The 15954-nt window shown below is 44.4% G+C and overlaps 2 protein-coding genes across 3 annotated transcripts in view; one reads left to right on the top strand and one right to left on the bottom strand.

Moving 5' to 3' along the window:
- Positions 1 to 15954, bottom strand: part of LIN9 (lin-9 DREAM MuvB core complex component) — a 54465-nt gene that overhangs the window by 4975 nt on the left and 33536 nt on the right. For both annotated transcript variants that reach the window (XM_085054670.1, XM_085054671.1), the window contains exons 12-16: positions 14133 to 14258; positions 13615 to 13797; positions 13411 to 13508; positions 8596 to 12106; positions 90 to 179 (exon numbers count right to left, since the gene is read on the bottom strand). In XM_085054670.1, coding sequence (XP_084910796.1) covers positions 12001 to 12106; positions 13411 to 13508; positions 13615 to 13797; positions 14133 to 14258 — 513 coding nt within the window. In that variant the 3' untranslated portion in view covers positions 90 to 179; positions 8596 to 12000. The remainder of the gene's footprint in view (positions 1 to 89; positions 180 to 8595; positions 12107 to 13410; positions 13509 to 13614; positions 13798 to 14132; positions 14259 to 15954) is intronic.
- On the top strand, positions 7281 to 8274 carry MIXL1 (Mix paired-like homeobox). The gene is made up of 2 exons (XM_085054673.1): positions 7281 to 7644; positions 7721 to 8274. The coding sequence occupies exons 1-2, from the start codon at positions 7357 to 7359 to the stop codon at positions 8135 to 8137; spliced, it is 705 nt and encodes a 234-aa protein (XP_084910799.1). The 5' UTR covers positions 7281 to 7356; the 3' UTR covers positions 8138 to 8274.

Genomic DNA, 15954 nt, shown 5'->3' with positions numbered 1-15954 from the left:
TCAGCAGCTCATACACTCAGATACCAAATACTGCAATACAGAAACAGAGAATCTTGTGACTCATTTGCTAAGTTGAAGGAAGAACTTACCACATGCAGGGGATGATGATAAGGGTTTAAGAGCCTGCCAAGAAAAGGTACAAAACAATGCCTTGACACTGCTTGGTAAGGACAAGAAGCCTGAAAAGAGAAGAGAGGGGACTGCTTGGAGTTCGTTTTGCTGTTATCCAGTGCTGTTAGAGGAGGATGTGGCCTCTTTGCTATCCATCACACTGCCTTCCCCTGCCTGCCCTACTCTGTGTGTATATTCTGGCTGCACCCTGGCAGGCTGCCTCTCCTAAGTAGGTGCTGTATGAAAAGGAGGAAAACATGGTCCTGTCTTTTTCCTTAGCTCTTCTGTTCTTATCCGCTTCCTTATTTCTTTTTTTGCTCATCTGCAGATATATTCCTTTGCTTTCACAGTGAATTAATTAAACATTATTGGGAGTTCGGATAACGCAGTTATTTTGTATATACAACCACTTGCACCAACAGTTCTCACCAAATTCTTCATTAAGAAAAATATCTCTAAGTGTTGGGTATGACCTTGTTCAGAGCATGAGAGTAAGCAAAGCAATACAGTAAACTCTATGAAACAGAAGCTTTAGGTTCTCTCACAGTAACACATGCTATAAAATCAGAGAGGGGACAGAGAGAAATTGGGACAGAGAGAAATTGCAACAAGGATTTGTTTAAGCCTAGGGTTTGCTGCCACAGCAAACTTTGGGGGACTGCCCTCTCACTGCAGAAGCACCAGTGGGTCAGGTACACACACCCTGCCATTCTCAGGGTATCTCAAACCCCAAAGGTAGGCTGAAGTTTAAGTGTATCCAAATTCAACTCTAAATAACCCCTGCTCTTTCAACCAGCCTCTCCTATCTCCAGGTAGCTTCCTCCCTATTGCCCTTTCCCTCTTCCCACCCCCACCATTTACTCTTATCTCCCTCCTACTCCCAAATCTTTAATCTTCCGCTCCTTCCAGTGCTAGGGAGCCAGCTACCAGCCATCAGACATACTCTGCTCTTGCCCTGTTGCTGTGTCTGGGTCCTCTCTGAACCTGGGCATCTTGCCCCAAATCTGTTCCTGTTGGGATTTAGCAAATACAGCCCCTTGATCTTTTCATATGCATTTGCTGGGTTTTTACGCCTGCCGCCTCCCCCACCGCTTCCTTCAAGGCTCTCTGTGTGTCTGAAGCTCTTATCAACTCCTCGGAGCAGAATACACGAATGGCACCACCAGGTCTTGAAGTCTCGTCTCACACCTCTCAGGAAATGGCTCACCCCACCAAGTCACATCCCCCTCCTAAGCGCAGGGCTAAAGTCACAAGACACTATTAGTTCCTCGTTGCCAGAAACAAGGAGACATGGCAGCTGAATTTTCAAAGGAAAATAGATTATGCATATATGGAGGTAATCAGGTCTGAGCCAAGCAAGACAGGCATCTTTCAGAGACAACATGACCTCTTGTCACATTGCATTTATTTTAATGCTCCATCTGTGCATAGAGCTGCTGGGCAAGCCTGGCCCTTTACTTGGTGATCTGAAATAACCTGTGCTGGTTATTTGATGTCACATTGATGTCACCAGGCTCTGACATTGTTCTGGTTCTCCAGTGCCATGGGCTTAATCACATTGGAGATGTACCCAGTGGACCTTCTGTATCCCTATCAGTACAAAGGTCCTGGAAGGGGTTCAGTCCAACCCCTTGGTCACAGGTCACACTCAGGACATTGTGACAGCACCCTCTCCCTTTCACTCCCCAGCACCCAGGCACCCACTGGGACATCCTGGAGCATAGCCAAGTCACACTTCTGACCTTGTAGCAAGACACTGGCTGTATCAACCTCTCTGTGTCCCAGGTGGAGGTGAATACACTCCCCGGGCTGAGCAGAAAGGCAAATCCCCTCTTCTCTGTAGAGGACTCTGGCGAGGAGGAGCTCTCAGGGACACAGCTGAATACCCACGATGGACAGGTAGCTCAGGTCTTTCAAGAATGTATTTCAAGGCATCTGCAAACTGTGGCACAGTGAGGACTATACACAGCCCACCCTGCTCAAGCTCTTCCTTGTTAAAGCCATGAGGACTAGAAAAATGACCACGCCAAATTAAAAACATGACATCATTGTAAGATCTCAGAACTCTATCTAAAAGCCTGGATGGGCCTCAATATATAGATCTTGTGTCTGTACATTGGGAAGATCTGATAAACCTCTAAAAGCATTTGGAGGCTGTAAAGAGCTTTGTCACAATGACTAGAAGCAATCAAAGGGAAATTAAGTATTCATATAAAGATTTCCTCTTAGGCAGAATGAAAAAACCTCAAAACCTAAGCCTAGCATGCATTAATAATTTTTGCTATCAGAGCCCTGCTAAGAGAAGCTGGAAATTATACAGCATTTTCCTGCCAGCAGAAGCTCTGGAGCAAATGTAGTTATATATGCAAACATAAAAATGTGTCTGGACTACAATTAACTTAATTTGTGAGATAATTATCCAGGGATTGCTTCTTCAGGGACTAGCTATCCAGGGAGAGCTTAAACTTAAGTCTTGACAGCAAAAATGTAGTTTTGTTTCTTCTTAAACTTTCTCTACATTAATGAAATCAGGTTTGTGTGACCACTGTCCCTTTTTTTCGTCAGCCTCCTAATATATGGAGAGGGACTTTTCACAAGGGTGTGTCATGACAGGACAAGGGTAAATGGCTTCAAACTGAGAGTGGGTTTAGATTAAATATTAGGAAGAAATTCTTTACTGTGAGGGTGGTGAGGCCCTGGCACAGGTTGCCAAGGGAAATTGTGGATGCCCCTTCCCTGGGAGTGTTCAAGGTTAGGTTGCATGGGGCTCTGAGCAACCTGGTCTTCTGGAAGGTATCCCTGCCCATGGCAGGGGGGCCGAAATGAGATGATCTTCAAGGTCCCTTCCAACCCAAACCTTTCTATGATTCTTTGATAAAATTTGAACTGTTTGGCCAATTTCAATCAAAACTGATGTAGAAATTGAGATCTCCAAGATACGAAATCTTTACAAGTTTAGTCAGGTTGACAAGAGACACTACTAAAAACCTCATTCCTGGGTTTAGAGACCAGAGAATTCATGTTCAAGACAGCCACAAAAAACCCCCAGCAACAATAAGCTTTGCTGGAATGACAGAATACTGTGCAAGAGCTGTGTCCCTGCAGAATCCTCGAAGGAACAAGGTGAAGTGACAAGCCAGAGGAGTTTGAACACAGCCAAGGCTGCACTGCTGGTTGCAAATCAGTGCACAGCAAAACTCCTGGTGTCCCATTCCCTCCAGGACTGCGCAGCAGAACTGCTCACGTGTTAGTTATCTAAAGGGGGTGTTTGTCTTGTCAGCAAAGTCACGACTGCATGTCACACTGCTGCCTACTCTCGCCATGCATTCTGGAATGCTTTCCAAGATCTAGTTCCTCAAGTCACATAGGGCAGGATCTTAAACTGTACATTTAAAAGATGACTTTGTAGCCCCAAGAGCCTGAAAGAACCACCCCAGCTTGACATGCAAAGGCTGAAGAGCCAGCTGGCCAGAAAGCTCCACACAGGGCCAATCTCCCCCTACTTCTCCACAATCTTGGTGTTTCACAGCCTGTCTTACCCTTGCTGGATGCTCAGAGCTGGCAGCAGTGATGTGAGAGCATGTTCTCCAGCTGAAGCTTAAAACCATTTTATTGCAGGTACAGGCACATTTTGTATTGTGAGTCCTCTTGGCACAGGTACCTCAGTGCTAAGGTACTCCCAGCACAGACAAAAGCACAAGAAGTTTCTCTCTTGACAAATAGAGCGAAGATCAGTGCAAACAGCCTCTGAAGCAGCCTGTAATTTTTCATATCAACACAAGGCAGTCTGCTTTTCCCTTAGAGATAGCTCTCTCAATTTTAGCCATCTTAATTTCAAAAATCAAGCCACTTCTGGACTTTTGTCATAGCTTCTGCTTCTTGAGGGAAGACAAAAAATCCCCCTTTGTACCTTAGCAGGACACAAATAAAAGCAAGTCTACAGAACAGGAAGTGACAAAATTGAATGTCTTCTAAATGCTTCCAGCCCTTACCTAGGTATGACTCCATGCAGATGCTGGCAAGTACAAGGCATCAGAAACTTCTTGCCAGACTACAAAGGGCACAGCAGGATGGAAAACTACTTGTCAGGGAAAGGAAACTCTGCTGAGTGCTGAGTGCAGACACAGCACTTTGTCCTTGCTACAGGAAGCACACTGCACTACCTCACAGGCATGGCTTTTAGGACATCAGCAGGATGATACTCTGTGGGAGCTGTGGAGAAGTGTGACAGCATTAGGAGGGGAGAGAACTGTCAGAAGGTAGCAAGGACCTGTCTTTGATGCCATCCTGCTTGCCTGGGAGGAGGCAAAAGCCTTCTATTCTGATCTCCACCGAACAGCACACTCCTTTACAATCAGAGCACTGTCCCCCTTGCTTTTCTTCAACCTTAGATGCATTTCAAACCAAGCCAATACAGAAAGGTGGCCACAAGGATCCCATGGATGAAATTAGTGTGCAATGCTCTGAGCAACAGGAAAGGGAAAATAGGATTCCTGGGTTCTGGTCTTGCTTCAGAATTGCTTTGCTTTTGCAAAAGCACATACCACTGATAAGCGGGAAAGGACTCATGACTGAGATATATGAACATGCTGGTAATAGCCAGCCAGCCCAGAAAGGGAAGATGAGGCAGACTAGAATTACATAGAAGTCAGCACCTGCAGACAGGCAGTGTAGCCTGACCTGCTCACAGAGGCCTCAGCCACTCACAGGTACATCTGCTAGAAAATGCAATTGTCTGCAGCCAGGTAATGAAGAGACTGAGCATGAACCTCACACCCTGGGGCCCGTGTGTGCAATCCTGGGCTGCACGAAGGGCACTGACTGTTTTGCCCACAATTCTGTCACACAGGCTTCCTATTCCACACGGCAGAGCCAGCAGTCAGGCTGCACTCATGTACAACACATATCGCAACAAAATGTACTGTGTGGAAGTTATTTTTGTTTCATAGTAACAATGTAGACGTTTTTAAAGTCTATAATTGTTACATCTGTGTCTCCTAATGAAAGATTTCAGGCCTGGGAAGTCTCACCTTTCTTTTCCTCACCATAGGAAGTGTGTCAGCTGCTATCACAAGACAGCTATTGGAACACCTCTGGAACCATAAAGGACAAGGGAACTGAGTGAGCTTTTGGTTTGAAGGATGTCACAACAGTCAGAGATCAAAGAGTCAGCCCATTTCCAGATTTATGAGTTGGGAACAGGTCTGTTAGCTCCCAGTACTCACTCTTTCCTGAGTATCTATTCAATATACATTGCTAGTCGTCTTAATGGGAAGTCTGACACTGAAAACTGCCATGCTCCTGGGCAGTCTGTCTCAGTTTTGTTCACTGCTAGCTCAGCATCAGATCCAGGTGGCGGCAGTCCTAGAAGCACCCCGGATGGGATCCCCTTATTTCCCTCCTGCCCTATCTGGCAGTGTCCTCTCCCTTGTACAGCCATCCTAGCGGCTGCTGGTAACACACAGGTGGGAATCCCAAATCTGGATTAAAAAAACCCCAAACCACAGCTGCTGTTACTGTAGAGTTAAATTAACTTGGGTTAATTGCCTGATCACACTGTGTCAACTGACACACAGCTAAGACAGGGTCAGCAAAAGGGAAGGCATCAGGATGGGGGTGAACAGTGGGAGGTCTGTGGTGCCAGCAGTGCCTTAATCCTGGGCTGCTGCTGAAAGAAAAACATATGTATGTGTGTGAAAAAACACATTTCCACAAAAACCTGCTCTCTCTGTCTGGCAGACTTAATCAACCTTAACCAAATCCTAGAAACTAAAGTCAATATTCCTATAATGGCATAATCTGAAGCAGGATTATGCCATTAAACCTTTCAGAAATCTGAAGGATGCAACATCTCTATTCTTCATTGCACAGGAAAGAAACCTCTGCTGTTTTTCAGGAATATTATTTGATGTACAATACAGTAAAACATTCATCATGCAAATCTCTAATGTAATGTAATCATCATGTAATCTCTAATAATTTCCTTTTGCTGCCACCTGTGGAATCTTCTAAATCTGCACAGAATCTGCAGAGTATTTCAATCCTCCATGAGTCCTGTATTAAAAACCTTAAACAATGCTGTCTGTGCTTTCTGGATCACCACTCACCTGTGCCCTTTCTCACCACTGTGCCCTCTCCTTACACTGCTAATTGAGAACACCGTACAAGTCTCATGTTTCTGACTGCTGTCTACAGACTACAGACCATAATTTTGGGAACAACCTAGAAACTTCAGTCATGAAAGCACCTGAACTGCTGCACATGTACAAAGGTACAAATATTTTAGGAATAAAACTTCCAAAAGCAGCTTTTAACAATTTCAACGTGATTTTCTGTATAAAGTCACTTTTCATGGGAGAAAGTTGTAAAAAACGAAATGAGGACAATCCAGTTTAAGTGTCTTGGTGTTGTTGGGGTATGTGGGCAGTGTTTCAGCGTGAGACCTGTCTGTCTGGGAAACAGTTATTGCAGAAGTGCATGGGATGTGCAAGTGTGATGTGCAAAGGCATTAGCAAGTGGTGGAAAAGGTGATGACACCAATGTCTGCCTCTGCCCTGTCTGAGCTGCTGTGGCTCTCCAGGTGCATTTAACTTGCATCTTAAAACGAAAGAGACATTTTTGCAGCAGCAGGCACAGCGGGAGGCCATACACTGCCTGCCCAGCTGGCAATGAAACACTGCAAACAGAGCAGTCGCGGCCACGGGAAGAGATAACTTCTGTTTGCTTTATGTCTCACACCATGCACGATCCATTACTTGCCAAAGCAGATACCTGCTTAAGGACATCTACCTCCACACTAATAGCTGGGGGGAGTGAACTTCATAACCCTATCAGCCCAGATGTTGTATAAGAAATAACCCAGCCACTGGACTGGGTCCTCTCTGCGGTGCCAAACTCCCAAATCCCAGTTGTTTTGCCCCCGGTGGGCAGATGCAAAGCCTGCTGCCCTCTCCCTTCTGCTGTCGTGTTTGGTGTTGTGTTTCGTGCGGGGGGCCGAGGGCTGCTAGCCATCACCCATCCCCGCCGGGCACGCGTAGGGCTGCGGTGCCGGCCACCGCTAAGCGCTCTGGGCTGAGCCAGGCAGGGCCCGTCCCACTCGCAGCCTGGGGCGCGGGGCCCGGCGGGGTGCCCGGAGCTCACCTTCCCCGCGGGGCCGTGCCGCCCCCTCGACCCCCCGCCCCTGCCGAGCCCCCTGCCCGGCTATAAAGGGCGGCGGCACGGCCGGGACCCCTCCTCGCCGCTGCCATGGCCGCGCTGCGCTTCGGGGAGCCCCCGGCGGAGCCGCCCGCCTTCCCCGCGGGCAGGTGGGCGGGGGGCGGCGGGCCCGGCCCGGCCTCGCCCGCCCTCAGGGCGCTTCCCCCGGCCGAGCCGTCGGAGGGGGCGCCGGCGGCCTCGCAGCGTCGGAAGCGGACCAGCTTCACGGCGGCGCAGCTGGAGACGCTGGAGCTGGTTTTCCAGGACACCATGTACCCCGACATCTACCTGCGGGAGAAACTGGCCGACGCCACGCAGATCCCCGAGTCCCGCATCCAGGTGAGGGGCGCGGGCTGTGCCGCGCCCGCCGCTCCGGAGCCGCCCCGCCGCGCTCACCGCCGCCCTCTCTCCCCAGGTGTGGTTCCAGAACCGCCGCGCCAAGTCCCGCCGCCAGCGGGGCCCTCCCCGCCCCAGCCCCGCCGCGCCGCCGCCGGGCTGCCCGCGGCCGCCCCGCTTCGCCTCCCTGCGCGCCCCGGAGCGGCCCCGCTGCGCCCTCTCCGGGGTGGCCCGGACGGAGGACGGCTCGGCCCCCTACGCGTGGCCGCCGGCCGCCGGCTTCCCGCCCGGCCCCGGCTTCGAGGGCTTCCCGCCCGGCCAGCCCGGCGGGGCCGAGCCCGTCCCGTTCGCGGGGAGCGCCGCCGGCCCCTTCCCGCCGGCCCGCGCCTTCTGCGGGCAGTACTCGCCCGTGTCGGACGCCGAGGACACCAGCGGCTACTCGGAGTCGGGCTCGGAGTGGGAGGAGAACGCGCTCGGCGCCTTCCGCGCCCTCTGAGCGCCGCCGCGGCGGGACGCGGTCCGGGCGGGGAACAGGTTACAGACGCATCCCCGGCCGCGCTGCGAAGCCCTGCCGCCGGACCCCGGCCCGCCGTGCGCCGCTCGGGCGGGGAGCAGTCACACACCGCGCTACCTCACTGCCGCTCCGCCACTGTTGCACTTTATCCGGTAGTAACTGATTTTACCTATTTATTTAAGAAAGGTACGGGTCGGCTCCACCAGCTGAGGGCATCTTTTTACACTGTATTTAAAGCTTTCTGTTAGTGTGTTCTGTATATCTATTTAACTTTTTTTAGCCAAAAAGCTAACCCAATCCACTGTGTTTTGGGAGTGGGGCCTGGTCTTAGAAAAGAGTGGGATGGTCTGTCGGGAGTTTTTGACCAAGGAAAATAAAATAAAGGTTTACATTTTTGCTCTGCCTGTGTGTGTATCTGATGCAGGGTCAAGGTTTCTTACCTTAGCTGACAGTGGGGTAGAGATCTGGTAGATATCCCAGCTGCAGGTTCTCTTTCCAGGTCCTGGAGAGCCATGGCTGCAGTTTAGATGTCAATGAGACCTAAGAGGCCTGAAGGACAAGTTACAGAAACTGCCTTAAACTTTCTCTGTCAGTATTTGCCTTAAATCTGCACTAAACAAACACACCCATCCCTGAAGGAAAATGGAAATTTATGGCCTATGTACTACAAACCCCTCAAATCTCAAGTGCTCAGACAAAAGCCTCCAGTCTGCCACTTAAGCCAAGGTTAATGTTAAACTAAGAGAAACAGGAGTATTTTGTAGACACTGAAAGGGTGCTTTAGCTTTAGTCAGGGACTACACAGGTGTTCACAGGATTGGTTGTGGGTTGAATGGCTCTGTACTGAGAATAGCAAAATTAGTAGTAACAGAAGTCTCTCCCATAATTCAATTTATTGAGGAAGGATATATTACTCTGGACATATTTTGAAGATAAGAGCAATTCTTCCTGCTTACAAAATAGTACTTCAGAGCCTAGCAGAGCAAGTTGTAAGATGTCAGTTATGGAAGAGCACCTGAATGCCAGAAGTACAGGAAAAATGACCCATGTACTGGTGGCAGAAATACCCTATATCAAGAACATGCCCCACAGAATAAGGTTACCGATGCACAAGATCTGTCAGTGCCACCCCATAACATACCTGTGCTTGTGAGATCAGGGACAGCTGAATGCTGGTTGGACTCCAAGCTGGTAAGGTGAAGCAGCATAGCAGGACTGCTGATCAGTATTCTCCAAAAAATTCCCAGAGCTATCCTTGAAAAAAACATGAGCCAAAACCCAACCAACCTACCTCAAACACCATCTGTTCTGACTGGACTTGGGTGCTATGTTGGGGGTCAGGAAGGCCCCAGGAGAGAAGCATTTGCAGGAAGAGACAGAAAATGAGACCACGGCTTCTTGGCGGCTCAGGGTAAATTCAAGTTCAGTGATTATAACAAATCAAAGTAACTTGTTCTGCTCCTGCAGACTTCAGGTACAATAATTCAGTGAGCTCCTGAGACTCCTGCTATGCTTAGGGCACGTTCAGCAAAAGCAGTTGTATTTGTTACTGTCACCAAAATTCAGCATTAGCTCTGACCCAATATATCAGTACCCAAGGAGAAATGCAGCCTCTCAAAGAACAGATGTGTATATTCACATTGCCTCCATGAATGGAAAAAGTACATGGAAAAGTACATGTGAAAGTACATGGAGACGCTTATCACAAATGATGGATCTTCCTATATGACCCTGCAATAATTAAAAAAAAAAAATATGTCAACACAAAACATATTGGAGAGCACATTAAAGAATCCACATGTAAAAACCATCATACCTTAAGGAATCAGAGTTGAGATTGGAGTGTGGTGGTTATTGCAATGTATTCTGTGTCCAGCAAGAAATAAGGTTGTCATGAAAAGCAGGTTCCCAAATCTTCTTTGGTGAATACCAGTCTTGGCAGTGGTATCTACCAGTGTCTACAACTTCTCCCCACTCCATTTGGGATGCTTGCTATCAACAGGGCTGAGTTACCTCCTGGTGGTTTAGTACTGGGAAGTCCTGCTCCTCAAAAGTATTCAGTGCATATGCTGAGCTTGAGTCCCAACAGAGCAGGATGGGATCACAGCAGAGGTGTGCATGGGGAGCAGCAGGCAGATGAGTACAAGGGTGCAAGAGGATGGTTCCTTTTTCCTGAGTTAGCTGGAGATCAGATTAGTTCCTGTCTGACTAAACTTATGTACCTTAAATTAGGTTTTGGCACCTTTCTGTGTTTAACTGAAGAGGGTGGTGGGAGAGGACTTCTTTCTGTCTTCTTTATCAAAACAGATGGTAACACCACAAAACAATGAGTAACATAATTACGAAAGCAATTGCAGGGACCACAACGATGTTCTATTCCACTATGAGAAGCAAATTCCCCTGGGTAACTCAGCTAAATTACTGTTTATCATGATTTTATAGTATCCCTTGTAAAGTTTTTAAATACCTTTTAAAACAGCTACTCACCTAGTCCTCATACAATTTCATTCTCAGAAATTAGCTTCTCTTAAAAAAATGACCTGAGACCATCTGCAAAAAAGTTTGCATTTTTGTGAAATATATCAACTCTCATAGGTCAATTTATTCAGTTACAAATTTCATTGAGAATAAAAGATTTATGCATTTCTCTTAATTAACAGAACAAATTTAGCTAAATATAAACTCTGCACTAAAGTTTTGCAGTGGCACAATACCAACACAGAATACAGAAGCATCTTTAAACTATACAAAATTTTAAAATTGAAAATAATCCTGTTTACATATTCTTTATACATTAACATATAAAAGACCTTATTTAATGAGGCATCTAAAAGAATCAAAAACATCTCTACAGCTATCTCTGAAAATCCATATTTGGAAACAATTCATTACACAGAAGCTTTACAAGACTATTTAAACAAACCAATACACACTTTTTACAAGATTAACATTCCAAAAGGTATTCATAGGCAGGTTGTCACTTCTTATTTTTGCAGTTTACCTCACTGGTTATCTTTAATTATAAAAATCTTCATATTTATATATGTTGGGTACTATTGAATAACCAGTAATCTAATTTAAAACTTGTGCAAAACAAACAAGAATTTGGAAAAACAATACGTTTAACCAGTCATTTACATAAAATACCACCTAAAGCACTTCTTTTGCCCTGTGTGAAGGGAAAAAGCCAGAACCAATTTCTTTCTGGAAAGTTAACAGTTACATTTTTATATTCCTTCATTAGACTCCTTCTATAAGTTATGATAAATTAAGAGTTCCAACAAGACATTGACTGATCAATTGACCTGCCCAACATCCTCCAGTTTACAGCTTATGTTTGCTGGCTGTATCCTGCTGCTGCTTCCTTAGATCAGGAACGTTCAGGCTTCCCAAGGGCTGACCTGGCAGCTCGCAAGACCTACACAGAGGTGTAACTTTACACAACAAAGACCTGCCATGTGGCTACTAACTGGAGCCATTTCCTCTTCGGCACTTCTAACATACCAGGAGATCCAACAGCAAGAGGTGTGCAGAATTAATCTGAACTTTTAAAAACTAAGTTCAAATTATATGAAAGTATGCTTTCAAGTTTACTATAATCGATGCAATTACTAAGAGATTACCAGTTAGCAAAACTACTGCATGTGAATAACAAATGGAGAAATCTAATGTAACGCTGGCCAGTAATGCTGGTTTCCTTAAGAAGCAGATATAATATATTTAAAAGGGTCCTTTCTGAGAGGTTTTCTTTTCCCTTATCTTCTGGCAGTTAGGGTATTTGGTGAAGCCTATAGAAAGGAAGATGATTTTCCGGAACTATTTGCTGTACACTTGAAAGGAAGTTTTCAGTCTCTGTTGGTGTTATTAGCTGCAAAAGCATGTAAATTTCCCATCTGGCTCAGACCACTCTGAATATGTGCAACATGGATCTCAACATTATTCTGAAAACAACTATGGGAAGAAAAGAAGGAAAGAAAGAAGTGTTAAACCCCACATGTAAGAGTTGTGTCTGAATATCTCTACAGTGAAAAATCAAGATGTGAACACAGCCAATATAAAAATTCAGATGAATCGGAGAGCAGTACATACAAATGCAACTTGACAGAGAAATATGGGAAAACAGAACTTGCACAAACAGCTGCATGAAATCAAGAGTTACTGACTTGGGAACTTAAAAGTAAGGTTTTAATGTGACCAGAGTCAGTGAAATTAAAATACTATGAAGAGATGCTAAAATGGCCAAAATAAGTACCATGAAATGGAAACACCATCACTTTCCTTGCTGGGTACATCAACCTTTAGTTGAATCAATTCCAATATGCAATTTACAGGGTTGATTATAAAGAAGTTTCACTAATGTTTGAGGTTTGGTTTTGTTTTTCGTAATGAAAAATGCTATAAAACAGCATTTCTCAATTATTTTGAAATGAAAAGGCAATCCTATCTTTGGAAAATAATTAAAAAAATTTTAAAAATACTGTGTACAGCCTCCCATTATTATGTGGCAATACAAATAATATTAATAAGAAAATACTTAGCATTTAGGTTTCTTTTCTAAATGGCGTAATTTAGCATCATTGTAATTATTTAGAAAATGCTGGTCACAAATTGCTGGAGGCTGCAGGGTACTCCAGACAAGCATCCCTATGTTCTTGCTACCACATTCTTGCTATTTTTACGATGCCTCCTCAGGCACCTGCTTGTGACAATTGTTGAAAAATGGCTCATCTAGACTAGACTGGCCTTTGATCTGGCACAACATGGCTGCTCCTCTGTTTCTTGGCTTAAAATCTTGCCAATGGAAGCTGCTCAGAACCTCTATTTTTCTCATATGCCACCTTTTGATATTTACAGACAAGAGGCTGAGCACGCTAAAAGAATACTGAAATTGTACAGTTCTCTGGTTTAAAAAACTTGTATTACTAGTGGGATTTCAAAATCTGACAATGTTCTAAAGTAAGTTTTTAGTTGTCATAAATTACTAAAGAACAAGAAAGTCTAGTTGTTGCTGCATCAATTTAGCACTATTTTACTGTCTTTTTTTTAGCATGTTACTTCATTGATAGGTTCAAACAGAAAACTGCTCATTTCATATTCCCTTAAGAAGCCCCCCTTTTAGATGGGACCCTTCCTATAAGTAGAAGTTACCAGATTAAACCCCTTAATTATAATCAATGTTCACCTCTAAAATACAGTAAGAACTGCCTGCTGTCACAAAGTGTGTAATTAAGAATTAAATATTCAAAAAGTAATACCTGATATTTGAGGAGTCTATTGAATTCTTAATGTCGTTTAATGAATCTGTTAGTGATTTAAATTCAAAGGAATTCAGATCACCTCCTTCTGCTAGACACTGTAGAAGAAGAAAACAAAAATGTTCTCACAGTTCAGCAGAAAAACTGGCAGAGCCTTAATACTCTGTACTGTATGGGAGAAGCTATTTCATGCAAACTTTTTACCTTAATTTGCAGTAATATTGCTGTAAGTCTAGAGATAAGATCAGTTAAATTTTCACTCTCAACACAGAGCTGTCCCGTTGATGAGGTATTTGCTTGTCTGACAACCTCCTGAGCTTCCTCTTCACATCTGCGCCTCAGATCTGTGGGCTGGTCAGCAGGCTGGAGGCCCTGGTCAGGAGCAAGCTGCAGAGATAAAATGGGGAGAAATTAAGAAAAAAGATGTCCTTTGCATTTGGTGGATGTGTGAAATGAAGCGATTTCAAAGAGAGTTTGCGTGTGTTTAGTACACAGCGTTTTTCTTTATGTATGTCTACTTATGTCTACCTGATACCTCCCACTGGTACCAGGAAAAGTGTTTGTTGCTGAGACAAAGGCAGACACAGAGAAGGAATCCAGTACAGCTACCAACAGTTTCACTTCAGAGTGACCCCCACCTATGCCCTATTCCCAGGAAATTCTGTTTTCTACTTAGGTTAAGCAAAACCATCAAGTAGACAGAGATCCCAGCAAAATCTTACCTCGTAACAATACTGTTGAACTTTATGCAAAACTTTATTTAAGTCTTTGTTTAGCTGCTCTAGATCTAGAACGATAGTTGCATATCTTCTCTGAAACTCAATGCCTATTGGCATGGAATAGGATTTCTGTGGAAAACACAAAGCATAATAAAGTTAATGCAATACTGTACAGTTACAGATTTTGAACTCATCAAAAGGAATTTGTACTTGAAAACAATACTGAGGTATTTGAAGTCTCAGTGTCAAATAGAAAAATGTTAATATACAAAATATTAAAATGCAGTGTTTACTATTTATAACTCCAAGTGAAACTGTGTAGGTAACAACCATTCTCTTCTTTAAGTGCTACAATAACCTATGGTGGTAAATGCCACAGAAGATGACTGTGATCTGACCTCCTTATTTCTCAGTAGCTGGGCATGGCTTCTCTCTACTGGTTGAGCAGAAAACTATCCTGTCAGCAGAGGAGCAGTACAGAACAACATGGCCTTGACCACCTCTGCTGCAGGAGGGGAAGCCCATTGGGCTAGTAAGCTATTGGTCTTTTGAGGATGGCTCAGTGCTACACACCTGTTACAGCTAAGAGTTCTGCCAAAAAAGAAAGTTACTAGAGCTTATATTTGGCAACAGCCTTTTGTAAGCCCAGTTTAGCACATAAAGAATAAATAGCAAAATAGAGTACCTTTTTTCTTATACTCTTTTTGGAACAGCTTGACATTGTTTTGGTGATATGTATGAAATTGAAACAAAACTTGCAATATATTATAAAGTTTCCTCTACAAATTGTACCTTGAAAGAGAAGCTGGATGTAGTTCCAGCCACAAGACTGAGATACAGGTACCTCACACAATCAAAACCTGTAGCTATAGATTTCACATCACAAGATAAAGCAAATTGCAAAGTCAAGAGCCTTCATCAGGAGGATCCTAGTCAAAAATTTAAAAGGTTTCAGTTATGAGTTCAGTTCAAAGTTCCCCATTAAACTTAATCACTGAGATGATCTCCAGGGATTTACAAATACGAATACCAATTTAACAGGTCTTTAAACTAACACCATAATTTCAGAATTCACTGGAAAGTAGCACAAGTTTAACATACTTTCTGCTGCTCTGGAACATAAAAAATTGTAACTTTTGGACCTTCCCCAGTGACCAGCTCCCCTAGAGCACACTGAACTACCCCAGGTTAGCTGTGCAGACAATTGTGAATTCCCTGTTGGAGAGGAAAGGCTAAGGGCATTCTATGTTAGTGATGGCAAAAGAAATATTTCTCAGCACCAGCACTTTTTCTGACCTGGACACAACCAAGATCTGGAAACACTGACAAACAGCTAAACTGGCAGACAAAACATGGATGGCTTTCAGTAGATGGGAAGCAGGTAACACTTCCGTCACCAAGGATCTAGCTGCTTCTCTGAGACAACCACCATCATCTTTACCCTGTTTTTATTGCAGCTCCTTTTTATTTCTATTTGTTTAGCCAAATGTTTACTGTTTTATGTACACAGTAATTTGTTTATAGCCTGCAACTCAGACTAGTATAGTGATGTCAAGAAAAAAGAGACAGAAAATGCAGTTGTGCACTTTAATAGCTCCTCTGAAGGCATCCCCTGACTCGTGTAGATTTATTACTAATGCCAGATAATAATGGACTACATTCAGTACCAATTCTGATTTTGGTCCATTCCATTTATTTCTATATTGAATCAGTCATTAAACAGAAGTCTTCATGAAAGGATTACTTTTAACCAAACAATGGTGTTACTCTAACAATTATCAAATGACAACTGTATGAATTATTAACAAAGCCTGACAGTTAAAGT

Source organism: Lichenostomus cassidix, chromosome 3, assembly GCF_008360975.1.
Source record: "Lichenostomus cassidix isolate B80296 chromosome 3, HeHo_3.0, whole genome shotgun sequence".
Taxonomy (NCBI): Eukaryota; Metazoa; Chordata; class Aves; order Passeriformes; family Meliphagidae; genus Lichenostomus; species Lichenostomus cassidix.
This window is presented reverse-complemented; position numbering and strand designations above follow the sequence as displayed.

Bases quoted from the DNA above. Each gene is read 5' to 3' on its own strand.
- MIXL1 (XM_085054673.1), top strand. From the start codon at position 7,357: ATGGCCGCGCTGCGCTTCGGGGAGCCCCCGGCGGAGCCGCCCGCCTTC. The intron at 7,645-7,720 runs GTGAGGGGCGCG...CTCTCTCCCCAG, and splicing joins TCCCCGAGTCCCGCATCCAG to GTGTGGTTCCAGAACCGCCG.